At 41.5% G+C, this 16,107-nt stretch overlaps 1 protein-coding gene across 1 annotated transcript; it reads left to right on the top strand.

Annotated features, from left to right (window-relative positions):
- Positions 1–252: 252 nt before the first annotated feature.
- STX12 (syntaxin 12) lies at positions 253–15,525 on the top strand. Its single transcript, XM_032202216.1, is given in 11 exon segments — positions 253–437; positions 3,985–4,054; positions 5,948–6,047; positions 7,868–8,005; positions 8,871–8,914; positions 10,780–10,854; positions 10,856–10,883; positions 11,379–11,473; positions 11,630–11,655; positions 11,658–11,701; positions 14,088–15,525. Coding segments are annotated over 11 exon segments (825 nt in total). The 5' UTR covers positions 253–325; the 3' UTR covers positions 14,181–15,525.
- The last annotated feature ends 582 nt before the right edge of the window (positions 15,526–16,107 follow it).

The raw sequence follows: 16,107 nt of genomic DNA, 5'->3' as shown, positions 1-16,107 counted from the left end.
TCCGATCGAGACACCGCCCGACCTGACAAAACCGAGGAGTTCCTTCCCTCAGCCCAGCCCAAGCACCAGCACGAGCCCCGGCAGGGGCAGAGGGAGGTCGCGGCTTCCCCCCTCAGCCAGTCCCCGCTCCGGCCGCGCTGCCTGGAGCCACAGCCCCGCCTCGGGGCCGCCCCGTCGCCACGGCACCCGGCGGCCCCGCCGCGCCGCGAGCGCGCAGGCGCCTCACGCACAGGCGGGCGCCCCGTCAGCGGCGGCCGCGCGTGCGCAGGGGCCGGTGGGGCGCTGGCAGCTGGGCCCGGCCGAGCCGCGCCGCCTCCGCCCGGCCATGTCGTACGGCCCGCTGGACCCCTACCGGCCCGGGGCGCCGCCCCCGCCGCGGGACTTCGGCGGCATCATCCAGACATGCAGCGCCAACGTGCAGCGCATCGCGCAGTACAGTGAGTGCGGCCGGGACCCGCGGGGGGGTGGAGCGGAGCCCGGCGGCCGCCGCGCCTCACCGGGAGCCCCCCGCGGGGGGAGCCCCGGCAGGGTCCCGGCGGGGCGGGCGGGGGCCGAGAGCCGGCCGTTGCGGCAGCTCCGCACCCGCCTCGCTGGGGTTTAACGAGAGCTGGCGCTTGTCAGCTGCCGCCAGCCCGGGCAGCGTGCGCGGTCGTGGCGTTTTTATCCACCCGCGGGAGCCCCCCGCGGAGCCGAGCCCAGCCGCTGTCGCCTTTGGGCTGCTGCTCCGTGTCTGGGTGCCTTCGGGTGTGACGCGGCCGTGTGGAAGTGGGGAGCCAGAGGTCCTCACCCCTCCTCGTTCCGGGCATCCTGGAGAAGCTGCTGCCGCAGGAGTTCCTGAAGGCTTATATTTACTTGCGACTTCCTCTTAAATTACCGAGCAGAATTATGCAAAGAAATGTTCTGCTGCCGAACAGTGTCGTTAACGAAATGGCGTTGCAGTTTCTTGGGCATATGTTTGTCGTTAGAGAATGCTATCAATGTCGTAAGTTAGTCATTGAAATTCTGTTACTGATCACTGAAATACTGCTTACAAATTGAATCATTTCCAAAAGAGTTATTGATACAACCCCTTCCTAAACATGCTGCCTTTCTAAAAAATAGAACTAGCTGTCTAAATGTATGCACACAAAGGCAAGGTCAGTTGAAAATGTTTTTTCTACTGTAAGATGGTGACTTATCCAGTTTGATTACACAAAGCTATGAATGTTGCTGAGACTGCTTTGCTTCTCCTCGGTCATGTTTGTTTCCTCTTGGTATAGCCATGGCTGCCTGTAAAATTGCTCCCTAGTTTGCCAGATAACATGGCTTTTTTTTTTTTTCCCTTCCATGGGACTTCTCTATGATCTTCTAGTTAGTTCAGCTTCTCTTATTTATTGTACGATACTCCACTGTCTCATGACTAGCAGCCTTCCTATCTCAGTGTGCCGCCTATCTCAAATGAAACAAATAGCCTTACAGTTTTTTATCAAGGTAGTTGGGAGCACACAGAACATCTGATTTACTGTTATGGTAATTAACTGTGTTCTGCATTTATAAAAGACTTCCATTCAAACCTGAGAAGAGCAACTGAAGCCTTAAGCTTTCGCATTCCTCATTTTATCCCTTGTAGGGAAAAACAGCAACCAAACAGTGGACACAGCTGAACTTTATTCCCTCCTTTTGGGAAACTCAGTAGAATTAGCACCTCACACAAAACGTACAGTGAACTGTTGGAGGGAGCTGGTAAAACTATTCCTTGCAAGGCTCTATGTTACCTAAACATCTAGAGGAGAGATTAAAATGCTGTAAATAATCTGAAATGCGTAATAGTCTGTATATGGATGACTTTACAGCCTGAAAAAGTATTTTTAAATTGAAAACTATTGGCAGAGGAGGCTATCTATATTGATACTTATACCCAGCATCTAAAGAATAAAGGTGAAGAGCTCCAGCCTCGTTCTTTGGCCTCTTAGGGGCTTTTCTGTCATTTAATGTAGATTCTGCGCATTGTTATTGGCTGAAATAAGCTAAGCACAGCAGACTGATCAACCTGGCACAGAGGAGAACAAAAAACACACTGCCTGGCATGGAAGTGAGACTTGTACAGGAATGTTCCTCCAAAGGAGAGAAAAAATAAATAGCAAAAGTATCTAGACATTATAGCACAAATGCCACCTGCCTGGTCCTTGATATCCATACGCAGAACACAGTTGGTGCGTTATTTGTCAGTTTAACTTGACTAACAGTGAAATTATTGTGGTCTTGCTAGAAGTTGTGTTTGTCTCAGTGTGTTTGTTGTTAAACAGCTCTTCGCTGTATGAGCTAACAGAAGCCAAGAAACTTGTTATGCTTGCTGTATGCAGAAGTCAAAATCCTTGCCTAAATACTGATTAAATCATATTGTAGCTCCATCTGAATTGCCATTATTATAAGCTGCTGGACATCCCTTTAAAAGAATTGGCTGTTGTAGGAACCTGATATTTCTTTAGCAACGCCTTTTGTTAACTGCAGTGGCATGCTCCAGGCTAATAACAGAACTTGCAATGGTAGGATCTCACTGAACTGCAAGTAAATTTTGTTAAACTCATTGGATATTTCAACACCATTAAGCTGTCTGTAGAACTATATTGAGTTGATCGTTCTTGATCTTGCCTGTCTCACCACTGGAGGGGATAGGATATGATGTCAGGATCAACCTGAGCCAACCAAGCACTGTACTGCTGTCGTAAGTGGTGCTCCTAACATCTTTATTTTAATAATGCTAAAAAATGTGCAGCTACAGCAAATGAGCTTGCTGATCTGTTCAAGTATAATCATCTGAGGTAGAGAAGAAGCGGTAGTTGCGTTTCAGAAAGGTTAACAGCTTAATGCTATTCATACTGTGGTTGCATGATACTTAGTGCCTGCACAAGGGAAACCGTTGAAAGAGAGTAATATGGTAAAAAGAGGGCTAGAACATCTCTTTGGCTACAACCTGATTTCAAATTGATGTAAGATAACTGTGAAGTACACCAGTGCTATCTGTTGTACTTGAAAGACTGTGCCAGTGCTGCAGCAAGTTTTGGCTATAATGAGTAGCATAATTCATATATATATATGTGTGTGTGTGTGTGTGTGTATATATATATAAATATAAAAAACCTGTTAGCAACCTGTGCAATTAGTTCAGATCCGTTTTTAAAACAGAGCACTAATATATTAAGCAATTTTAGAATATGTGAAAATGGCAACACAGTCATAGAATCATTGAATGGCTCGGGCTGGAAGGGACTTCAGAGATCATCTATCTCCAACCCTCTGTCCTAGCCAGGGATGCCACCCACTAGAATAGGTTGGCCAAGGCCCCATCCAGCCTGGCCTTGAATGCCTCCAGTTATGGAGCACCCACAGCTTCTCTGGGCAACCAGTTCCAGTGCCTCACCATCCTCTGAGTGAAGAATTTCCTCCTAATCTGTAATCTAAATCTCCCCTCTTTTAGTTTAAAACCATTCCCCCTTGTTCTATCACTATCTACCCAAGTAAAGAGTCCATCTTTTTTATAAGACCCCTTAAAGTATTGAAAGACCTCAATGAGGTCTCCCCGGAACCTTCTCTTCTCCATGTTAAACATGCCCAGCTCTCAGCCTTTCTTTGTAGGAGAGGTATGGCCTAAAATGCTGAAATAAGGTTGTTAGAAACAAACAACTTTGTTAGTTCCAAAAAGAGTGAGGAAAGAGGAGCATGGCATGCCTTTAGCTACAGGTATTTGCCTTCAGGATACGTACACCTCTCTATCATGTTCTTAGATGAAAAGTTGGTCTAGTAATCTAGAATGCATCTAAATGGGGATGTTTAAAATGCATTCTTTGCTTTAAATGCAAAGCATAAGTGGTGTTTTACCAGCCTGAGTTAAGTGAAATGTTAAGAGAAATCCTTCTTTAGGAGAAGCTGGAAGAATAACTTCAAAAGGAATAAAATACTCTAGAACTTGTCTTACTAACTAATCTTGTGATCTCTTTATCATAGCTGTGCAGATAAAGAATTTGATGAGCCAGCTGGGAACCAAGCAGGATTCCAGCAAGCTCCACGAAAACTTGTAAGTATTAACTGAGTTAACTTTTATGTAGGTTCTTTTAGTTGCCTCTGTATTCTTAGAGAAACAGAATAACTTGCTTTGGGCAGATGCAATTTAATGTAGTCCTACAAAAAAAAAAAAAAGACTAGATGTGTTAAGTAATTCGCGGCATGTGCCTCCAGGACTCTGGAGAAGCCATTCTAAGCTGCTGGATAGGACTGACTAGAAACTGGTATAGAGTATCTAAAAAGGGTAGTAAAGTACAGCTAATGCATGGCTAATATACTGAGGACTAGTCTTAATAGCTTCACTTGTGGTTTAAAAGGAATGAATGGCATACTGGGTACTTAGTCCTCATGTAAGAGCAGTAAAAAGCAGCAAAGAAAAGTCTGTGCATCTTTTACAAACTTGAAAAGCATAAATAGCAAGTTATGAGAAGAACAATTTTTGGAGTAAGGAAATTTGAAAGCGAGTTCTTCCATTATCTCTTGTGTGACTGCACCTTGAAACTCTGAATATCCCACATCCCAATTTTTTTCTAATAGTGGATTTTTGGATAAACGCATGACTCACGGTGATAGTTCATGCTAATGTACATTGCATTTAGAGGATGTGATCAGAGTCAAAGAGAAAAAGGAATCTGCTTTCCTGAGCTGTTCAGGTGATTTAACCTGTACTTAATCAGTAGATCAAAGAACTAATCACTGGTGACCAAATTAACGTATTTCCACTCTAATTCTGTTGCGGAAATGGCTCTTCTTCACTAAGATGTGAGTGGTTGTACTCCACAAATTGTCAGCTGCCATACAAATTTAATACAAAAGGCTTAGATGGCTTATGCAGTTCATCTACTGCTGGACAACTTAGATAGTAATGCAGCCTGAATATGCCAATTCATGTGATCTGTTGGGCTAAATAGCTGCTTTTCACTTAAACGGACGTGGTGTAAGAATAGAATTATTAAGATTTGAGAGGTCTGGCTGAAAAGTTTATCCTAAAGGAACATTTCTATTAAAAAAAAAAAAAAAAAAGTGAAGTCTGATTGTTTCAAACTCCCCATTTCTAACCTAACACTGGGTGTGCTACTCCTATAGGCTCCACCAAGAGACATCTCTCCATATTGCCACATTTTCTGTTTGATTGCTTTGTAGAATTGTGGCAGTTAACAGGCTACTCAAGGAGTCAATCCCTTCAAGGGGGGATAACATGCTTGTTAATATTGAAGTGATTCCTTTTCCTTACTTTTTTTCCCTCCTAAAACAGTATATAGGTTGTGTGTCTGCAGTTGCTTGGCATGGAACAAGGTAGCAGAGGGAGAGAGAGATGCTGTCTGAATGTTTTTTCATTATGGCTGTAGTTAATAAAGCATCTGTCTTACCTGTCCTAAATTGTACTTGTGCTGCTGTGCATGTGGAGTACCCAGATCTGTTGACACATCTTATACCTATTAAATTCCAGTACAACTTGATCCTTGCTTTATTATTGTATTTTCTTGGTCTCTGCTGTTACATATACACATATGGCTGCCAAATGAAACTTGCAGTTCTGTTCTCTGAGAAGCACTAATCTTTCTAATAAACCACGTATTTCATGTACAAGATGATGTCTTAACATTATACTTCATGTAACCATTGGCTTCCTGTAACTGCAGTACTAATGGAGGTGCTGCTTCAGTAGATCCTTTTAGTAGATAGCTTTGAATCTTTATGTTGTGACTGAGTGGGGGGTTTAAGGCCTTTATTTGGAAAAGGCCTTGCATTTCTCAAAGTAGAAGCTGTTTCCATTACTGAAAAAGGATCCATAAAGACATGTGAACCCAGAATGCTTTCTTGGTTGATATTGTGAAAACTGAAATGCTCAGAGACTGCTTTTTTGGAAGAAACTTGTATAACTGCTTCTGAACTCTTATTTTAGACAACAGCTACAGCATTCTGCAAACTGCCTTGCCAAAGAGACCAATGAATATCTAAAGGAGCTGGGGTCTCTGCCACTTCCTCTGTCTGCTTCTGAACAGGTATGCACACAGAATTTACATGGAGGATGGGTTTTTTTGGTCCCTTTTTTCATTAAGCTAACTTAGAACACAAGTTCATTGAGCTTGAATTGGCACAGCTGAAAAGACAGCAGCCTTCTGCAGTGAAGACAGTTCTTGAAGTGGGAAAATAAATTAAGCTGGCTATGTCCTGACTATGACATTGAGGTGGGGGAGGGACAACATGACACTTTTCAACAGCAGCAAATAACTGTAAATGTTTATGGAGACCTGCATATGTAGTTCTTTTTCTGAGTAAATTTCTGAAAAATACACTTGATCAGGAAGTGTTTGGTGACATGAGGGTGTTTTAGGAGAAGAGCTTAGTGCAAACTGCATGTCAATATGAAGTGTGATCCTGCAAAAAAGTTTTCCCTTGCATGTGATTCATTAGCTGTATTGGGGGTGGGGGAGGGAAGGAGCTCTCACTTTGCTCATAGTTGAATAAATTTGGTGAGGCAAGGATTATGATTGCTAAACAGTCCTTCATGGTCTCCCTGTGGGAAAGGACAGTCCTCTGCTGTTGAAGTTTTCTCGACTCTACTTTAAATCAGTACTGTGGTATTGATTTATATGCTTTTGTGATACTCTCGTGGGATGATCTGTGGTCAGCAGCTGTTTTCTTAGTAGATCTAATTCTGTATTTAAAGGTTTAAATGCTAGTTGTAAGCATGGCCATGTTTTGCATGTTTGTTCAGCAAGTATTTTTCAGTTTATCTCCTTTTGGTGAGCAAAATTGACATATGCATGTTGCTGAATGTGGCAGCAACTTCTGAAGGTAAATGAAACCTGATGGAGCTGTTCAGTCAAAATCTGTAGGAGCTTGTATCGTGTTGAGGATCTCTCCTGGCAGAGGGGCTATTGCTTCCAGACAGCTCAGATGAAAACTGCAGAGTATTATAAGGCTGCTGTAGCAGCTTATGCAGGGGAGAACTCATTGAAAATGCTTTTTTCTTAGACATCGCTGTTGAATTGATACAAGCTTGTTGAAGGATCACAATACTAGAAAGCTTGAGAACAGCTGTTCCAGAATACTGGAGCCCTGAGACAGCTGTTGTAAATCTCTGTAATGGAAAACATAATTGGCCTTAGTATTAACTGTCCTTGGGACAAGTTTTTTCCACAACTTCATTTTTCCCATAACTGGGATGTCACAACACTCAAAGGAGGTGATCTAGGGAAGCTAAATAACTTGATACTAAAGAAAAGATAAACTGAAATTGTTATTCTATCAGAACGGATATTCTGATTAAAATAACAGCAGGCTTGTGTGGCATGGCTGAGAGAGACAGCTCACTAAGCTGGGATAGTGGGGCGTGTTCTTGAGAACAGACAGCCCCACACATCCAGAGTTGTTCTGCTGTGCTCAGGCCTCCTTTGTGAGAAAGTTAAGGTGATAGCCTTACTGGGAAAAGAGAGTATTAAGACGAATTGGCTAAGTAAAGGAATAGAGGGTTAAAGTTTGTAAGTATCCAAAAGGTACGTAATTAAATGAGGTAGATTACTGGAATGTGTTTTTAATAAACTTAATAGTGTAGAACTCCTCTCTAGTTCAGTCTTAATTCTCTGATTTAAATCTAGTTTTGTGTTGCACGAAACTTTTTTCTGCACTAACAAGGCGTAGACATTTGGTATGGCAAATGAAAATATGATGGGCTTTTTGTTCTCTCCAGTTCCAGATCCAGAATGGTGGAATCAAAAGATCACTTGAATGGCAGCGTGTTTTTTTGATGTTTTGGAGTGTCTGGTTACAATAAGTGAATGGGAATATCTGAATACTTGTTTTTGTTTCAATTCTTCAGCGTCAACAGAGGCTTCAGAAAGAACGTTTAATGAATGATTTCTCCGCAGCCTTAAATAATTTCCAGGCAATACAGAGACGAGTATCAGAGAAGGAAAAAGAGACTGTAGCAAGGGCAAGAGCTGGATCCCGTATTTCTGTAAGTACGTCACTACAAAATTCCTACAAATAGAGAATTACAAGTGTTTTCAGAGATTTCTACTTGCCAGTCAGCTTCATATCTGCCTACTGACACATAACTGAGGCCTCAGTACGTTATTTTGTCATTCCAGATGTCATAAGTACTAGGCATTCATTTTAATGTGCTTCTCCTCAACGTTAGTAGAAGAGGGAAGGAATCCTTGTAGTTGCAAATGTTGTGGAGGATGAGATGGGAAGTCAAAGTACAGCTAATAGCTTAGTTTTGCAGGCTGGTCTTTGACATCAGCGCTAGGCTATAAAGATTGAGGTTGATTGGAAGCTTACCATAACTTAAATTACATTTTAACCTCGCGCTTTATTTTATTGTAGCTTCTGTCTTGCTAGCATCTCCAATGTATATTCAAATATTCTCCCTATTCTCCCTGTTATGTTTTTACAAGAGCTCCTGTAGCTCTTAAGAAGTCATGATAAAAAGACCAGTGAAAGCATTTTTCTCCCCTTGTCCTAAGTCTTTGTATTAAGTATGCATTCTTAACTTGTACAAGGGAATACCTTTATCACTTGGTTTGTGCTCTTAAAAAATAAGTGACAGACAATGACACCTGATCTGAGTGAACAGACTCACTCTTCATCTCTCAGTTGCATTTGATATTTGCTGAGACAATCTAAATTTAAAAATTAAATCTGAAGATGAATCTAAGTCTAGTTTTAATTACCTTAAGTTAAATCTGAAAGTTGAAGTGACAGTAGCATTCTCAAAGAACTGTCTGGACAGTACATGCCTTTGTCTTTTAGATATGTCAGTTGGTTTTGCTGCTACTTCTGGTAGTCTACAAGTCTAATAACTCATTTATCTCTTCCAGGCTGATGAGCGGTTCAGAGAAGAACAGCTAGTTTCATTTGATAGGTAACACTTCTTGCATTCTTGTTTTTTACTGTTACTTATGTATAATTAAAATCATTGTAGTAAGGTATATTATTGTAACTTGGGCAAAGCTCTGTTAGCTAAATGAAAAGCCAAAAGATGTGAAATGCAATTATTACAGTACTTGTAATATACAGCATAGAAAAAAACACTAAGTGCATATGACAGTATTTTACTATACTTAAATGTAGGTTATTGATTACTGCCCCAATGGAATAGTACAGTCCTAAAACGTAGCAGTTGGAGCTTCTGGTTTTCTGGACTGAGCACAAGATTACCAGACATGTTTTCCATCACCATGACTCTTTCCACAAAGAGCTTATTCTGTACCTATTCTATAGGTTTGGGTATTATCTAGCAGCTAAGTTAGAGCTATTACAGACTAGTGTACAAGGCTGTCTTAAATTCAGAAGCCCTGGACATAATAACAAATTGATATTGCGATGCACAACTCAACATTATGATAGCGTCAGATGCTTGTATAGTTTCTGCAGTAACAGCGCTTGCATAGCAAGTAAGTATGCAGCATATTTTATCAACTCTGTAGTGTGAGTAAAATGAACTTTAGACACTCCAAAAGTTGTGATTACTGTGTCAGTTTCTACTATATGTATTTTAGAAATGCAGGGTGAAATATGTTGGCCCTATCTGTATAAACCTCCTAGTGTTCCAACTCGAGACCTAGCTTACATGTCTCATCTACCCACACTCCCTCTGCAAACTGTGCTGCATCTGATCAGCTGTTTGGTATGCATCCCCTTTGTTAGCCCTGTGTTTCCATGTACTGAGTCAGAACTGAAGACCCCACGTTGTTCAGTTACACATATGCTGTGATGAGTTTGAAGGCCTTGCTTACTAAAGGAAGGGGAACCACCTAAGTACCTGTTCATGCAGAGGCCTTTGGCTCATTGAGATACAGGAGCATGTAGCAGCAGCTACTCCACTTTTAAAATTGTCCTTGTGTGCTACATGTCAGAAACTTCTGCCTTAAATACCTGAAAACCCTACGGTCATCTCAGAGCTGAATTCCAGTGTTTCAGCTGTCTATGATCTAGACATGTAGCTTGATTTGGTTTCTTTTTTATATGTTGTGTGATTTAGATTTCTATACCCAACAGGCATATTGTGACATTAGTGTTTTCAGGTACACTTCCCTGATGCTACACTTGAACTTCTTATGCAGAACACGGAGATGACCTTGTACTATGTGTGCTGTCTTCACTGCAAAAGTTTGTGTAACATACAGTTACAAAGTGCTGAAATCAAGATGGGGGTAGATGAGGTGCAGAGTTCTTTCTTAACGTCTCTCTTGGTGTGTGATTTAACTTGCAGTTCTTAATTAAACTAATTAAAATATACTCTTTATCCGTATCTCCAAATGCCAGATAGCAAGTGAGCATCTTTGAACTGACATGCTTCTCAGGTGTTCTTTTGTTCTGATAGTGGTTGTGCTTGCAGGCCTACTTTCCACCAAGAATTTCACCTTATTGATCCCACCTTTTGGGGTGGATGGTGAGAGGAAAGGAAGGTACAGATATTAAAAAAAAAAAAAAAAAAAAAAAAGTTATATAACATTATAGGCAGTGGTCACATCCTAGCATAGAATATCATATGCGTGTACTGTTTTCCAGTTCCTTCACATTTCCTGGCCTGTCACTACTATGCAGTTGTTCCTGTTTGTAGTTGTCATAAATCTGCCTCTGTATCTGGTTGCAAGACCAGGAACTTGAGAGATTGTTTTGTAGGAGTCTTTTCAACTTCATTCACTGTTACTTTTTATAAATTTAGTATGGAAATAAGCCTTTGCTGAAACAAACAGTGTCTTATTTCTTTCCATCTCTTCCTAGTGGTGAAGATTGGAATCAAATGCAATCTCAGGAAGAAGATGTGGCAATAACTGAACAGGACCTTGAACTTATAAAGAAAGAGAAACAGCATCAGGCAGTTAGAGGTGAACAGTAGATTCTGCATGGTTACAGTATTTGGAGATGAACAAAGAAGTTGTGTAGTGCTAAATAATGGATGGGCTGAAGAGACTTGAAGGTGGAGGAACAGAGTTCCTTGTAGGGAGGATTGATGCCAAGATCAATCTCCCTGCTCCTGTTGAAGGAGACTAGGTATATTTTCCTTCAGTGAAAGGAAAGATCCTGGTGATCCTTCAGAGGTGGTAGGAGCAACTCATGTCACAATGTCCATCTCAATTCCCTACCGTGCTAATTGTTAGTGGCATGAAACAAATAGTGAGTAGTGGGAACTACTCCCACTACTAGAGGAGCAGGCTTTGGTGTTAATCCTGAGTTACATCAACAGTAGCATCAAGTCCCTTATGTCAGTAAATGATGGTATCTATTCTGTTATTTCAAGCAATGTTCAGAAGAGGTACTAAGAATGAGGCTTAGAAAAGCTGTAACCAGTGTTTGTTGTAACTTTTCAAATTTGTCTTCAGGCAGATATTTTGGATGTCAATCAGATATTTAAGGATTTAGCCATGATGATTCATGACCAAGGAGATATGATTGGTAAGTGTTTGGATAATAGGAAGTTTCTCTTTAGTTTAATGGCGTCATCTGCCTGCATAGTTCAATTTTTCTGATATTTTGTATAAAAAGTATCATCATATTTCTGATATTTTTTTCTAAACAGTGAAGCTTTGAATTCTTTTGCAACACATTCTCTTATTTTTCATAGATAGCATAGAGGCAATGTGGAAAGTGCAGAAGTTCATGGGAAAGAGCCAGCGAGCAGTTACAGAGAGCTGCCTATTATCAGGTAAATTCTATGTGCTTGCGTTATTATCAATGTACAGGTGAGCAATAATGGTACAGGCGTAGCAGGACACATATTAAGGATTGTATCACACCAAACGAGCTATTTAAGAACAGCTTGTGCAAGCTGGCATTCACACAAAATAGTTCTGAAGGAATAGATAAAGCACTTAAGTCAAAAAATAGTATTGAAATTTAGCGTTCTAATTCAGATGAAGGAACAGACAGACTATGCATTCTCTGTATATGCTTAGCAAGTAAAATATTCGTCTCTTTGCCATTCTCAGGAGAGGGCAGAACAGTTCTGCTAACAACAAATTATCATGTTGTGCCCATCTTGTAAACATCAGCCAAGCCAAAATTACATGTAAAGATGCAAAAACAAATAAAATCTTTGCCCAGATTAAGGAAATTTCTGATGACCTGGTTTTACAGCAACTTTCTAACCACTCAGTTTCTATCCTGTAGTCTGACCTTCCTGTCCCATTCACTCTTTTGCAGTGGCTCTCACTGCTGCTTAAATCTCCTTTACAATGCTCATAGTTTTCTGTAGCATCTGTTCATTGTTGTTCATGGAAGTGCCTGCCCAGTGACAGGATGAGAGGCAGTGGGCACAAACTGGAACACAGGAGGCTCCATCTGAACACCAGGAAGCGCTTCTGCACTGTGTGGGTGACTGAGTGCTAGTAAGAGGCTGCCCAGAGAGGTTGTAGAGTCTCCCTCCTTGGAGATGTTCAGAAGCCATCTGGACTTGATCCTGGGCACCCTGCTGCAGGTGTTCCTTCTTGAGCAGGTGGTTGGACCAGATGACCCAGAGGTCCCTGCCAACCTCAAACAATTCTGTGATTGTTGTACCTTACGTGTGGACTTAGGTTCTGTGAAGGAGCAAGGGTTCTGCTGGAGTCAGTCCTATAAACGCTTCAATGCTGGACTTCAGACTCCCATACAAAGTAGAGAACTGGACGCTCTCAAGCTATTGAGTGGGGAGATGCTGGAAAGCAATAGAATTCCAGTGCTGTTTAAGCTGCAAGGAGGGGAAGGTAGCTTTTGCCACCTGGCCACATGTAGTATTCCCTGTCTCCATGGCTTTCTTACTAATATTTCAAAACTTTTAATAAATCCAAGTCTGGAAGCTATTAGCATATATTAGATGTGTTTTCTGGACAGAAAATGAAGTATTATAACTAGTCTCAAATCCTTAAAGTTATAAATATTTGGTGTATGTAGACAGACTAGTTTCCTACAATGAATAGATGATCAAAGCTGTAAGTCCAGGTACAGTAACTATATATTAAATCATTTAAACTGTAGAAATGCGATGATACCTCTGCACCACTTCCAAGTTGCTATGTGGAGACTGCATCAGAGGACTAGTGTTTTTATTTGTTTTACCTAGAAAATCCAAATAGCTAGAGATGTTTAGCTTTCCTTTGAAGCCATGGGGGCATCGCTTTGGATGAAAAATTATGGTAGGGCGTTAAATTCCCTTTCTGTAGCTAACTTGAGTAAAGCTCGTGTTTTCTGTAAAGTAGCAAATCTTGTTGCATTTTGACTTAATTGACTGTCTTGGACCACTGTGCTCCTAAGCTAGCTACATTTAGCTGCAGGATCATGCTGTTTAAGGAACATGCAAGTGTACAGACTGCTCTGGTTACTTCCGCTGAATAAGTATGGATATTGAGTACTCTAGTTCACTGAAGCTAGTTACACAGAATCACAGAATTTCTAGGTTGGAAGAGACCTCAAGATCATCGAGTCCAACCTCTGACCTAACACTACAGTCCCCACTAAACCTATCCCTAAGCTCTACATCTAAACGTCTTTTAAAGACTTCCAGGGATGGTGACTCCACCCTTCCCTGGGCAGCCTGTTCCAATGTCTAACAACCCTTTCAGTAAAGAAGTTCTTCCTAACATCAAACGTAAAACTCCCCTGGCGCAACTTAAGCCCATTCCCCCTCGTCCTGTCACCAGGCACGTGGAAGAACAGACCAACCCCCACCTCGCTACAGCCTCCTTTGAGGTACCTGTAGAGAGCAATAAGGTCACCCCTGAGCCTCCTTTTCTCCAGGCTGAACAAGCCCAGCTCCCTCAGCCGCTCCTCGTAGGACTTGTTCTCCAGGCCCCTCACCAGCTTCGTCGCCCTTCTCTGCACCCGCTCAAGCACCTCCATGTCCTTCTTGTAGCGAGGGGCCCAAAACTGAACACAGTACTCGAGGTGCGGCCTCACCAGAGCTGAGTACAGGGGGACAATCACCTCCGTAGCCCTGCTGGTCACACTGTTTCTTATGCAAGCCAGGATGAAACATTAGTTACATTAACTGATAAAACTCTTGCTTCTTTGTCATCATCTGTTCTTGGTATAAGTGGCTTTTTTTCTTCTTTCATTAGAAGAAATCCCGTAAGAAGATCTGTATCCTGATTGTTGGTCTTGCTGTGGTTTCTATAATCATAGTCTTGATTATCTGGCAGACAAAAAAATGAAATCTTCACATGGAACCTTGTCTCATTGCTGAGAATTCCTTCTCCTCCCCCCAGCACCAACAGGCTGACTAGTCTCAGAAATGAATTGACCACCCTGAGAGAGCACAAGCTGGTACTACTTATAGTAATAGCAACTAATATTAGCAACTAATGTGCAGATAACTAGTATTTGGAATTAGTGAACCATGGAGACAGTATATATCAGTTTATATACAAATTATATTGTTTTATGTAACTAACATCTTGTGGTTTTGCTTTCTGTAATGTATTATTCACTGTCCCAACTGTACGCTGAAGTGTGATCAATAATTGGAGATGTCTTGTTTTTTGACAAGTGGCACAATCTTAACTTTTTATATGTGTAGGTAACTTGTTGGACTGGAATAAGAATGACATTCAAAGAGGGCACAACAATAATTTGCACTACCTTAATTCATCAGTTTCTAAAGTCTCCAGCCCCATGGTTTTTATTAGTCTCCAAGTGGCTGTGTTCTAAATTCAATTGAAGAGAGATGCCATTGCAGATCTGAAAGGCAAGGAGAAGTATGTATGGATGATAGTTGGAACCACTGTGTACTTAGTAACTGGTCAGTTTGGCCTTGAGGCTCACTGTTTTTAATTTCCGTGCATGGCTTTTTTTTTTTTTTTTTGGAACACATAATTTGAGGACAGGGATGTCCTTTAACTTACAGTCTGTCAATGCAGCTTCCTTAGAGAAACTAGCTGACTTGTTATTAGACAAATAAATCTCTTCCAATGCTGACTCAAAGCACTAAAATACACAGTTTAGCTGCTTGGTCCTAATTGTTTTTTTCAGGGAGAAAACTGTGGAAATATAAGGAAGTGGGCATTTCCAGGTTTACAAGCCAGCAAGATAGATGAGTTATAGGTGAAATCTTGCATCTTGAAGATTATTGTAGTGTATTAGCAAATATTGTATGGCTTGTGAATGTCTGGTATTTTCCATTCTTTATGAAATAAAGTGCAGAAATTGGTTGGGTGAAGTGCTAGGTTTTTGAGACTGTGGATGAGCGTGCAAATGAAAAAGATTGCTGGTTCCAACTGTCTTGCTAGCAGAGCTGGACAGAATGTAGCAAGCACTCCTCACTGTGTAGCTCTGAACTGACGTGCACTGAGGGAACAGCAATCTGTCCAAAGCCCAACACAGTGTGGTAAATGCATCATACTGACCCATTTTGTATTTAATCCTTATTCCATGTCTCCTGTATAATAAAGTAAATGTGAAAGCTGGGAAGGGAGGATGTTCTCCCAATTGCACAGTGGTTTGCACTATTGCGCCATCATTCCATCTAATAACTGTTAATAAACACTTTTAAAAGCCTTTGTCACAGCTTCTTTCTCTTGTGATTTAGACACCTACCCTGCTTTATATAAGCAACAGCAGTGTTTCTTCTGATGTTAATTGTGTGGGCCCTGATTCTTCAGAATGAAACAGCTGAAACCACTGATTTTCTCACATGGATATAAACCACAGTAGCTGATATAAAATTGAATCTGATGCAGGTAAACCTTGATTATTTGCAGAGCAGTAGAACTTGAAGTCCTTGCTGAAGCTGTACTGTAAAATCTTACTTGAGAGCAAGGAAACTGACTACGTGTTGTTCTGCTCCTTATTTAAAAATAGATCCTGCTGCTTCATGCATTGTCTGCTGTAGGGGGAGATTCCTTTGGATCTTACACCTCTGTAAGAAATGAAAGAGCTTACCCCCTCCCCTGCTTTAAGGCAAGCCTGGGTGCCTTATTTCCAGCCAATTTCAGGCAGTGGGAATTGAGAACACTAACCCAGCTCCCTGGACTTAGGATTGCTGCAGTTGCTTGACTCCTTTGTCTTCCTTGCTTTGCAGCAGCTACACAGCTAAGCTCCACAGGAACTGTTTTGAGCAGCAATCCTGAGTGATGCTCAGAA

This window comes from Aythya fuligula, chromosome 23 (genome assembly GCF_009819795.1).
Source record: "Aythya fuligula isolate bAytFul2 chromosome 23, bAytFul2.pri, whole genome shotgun sequence".
NCBI lineage: Eukaryota > Metazoa > Chordata > Aves > Anseriformes > Anatidae > Aythya > Aythya fuligula.
Note: the sequence above shows the minus strand (reverse complement) of the source record. Positions and strands in the feature narration are given on the sequence as shown.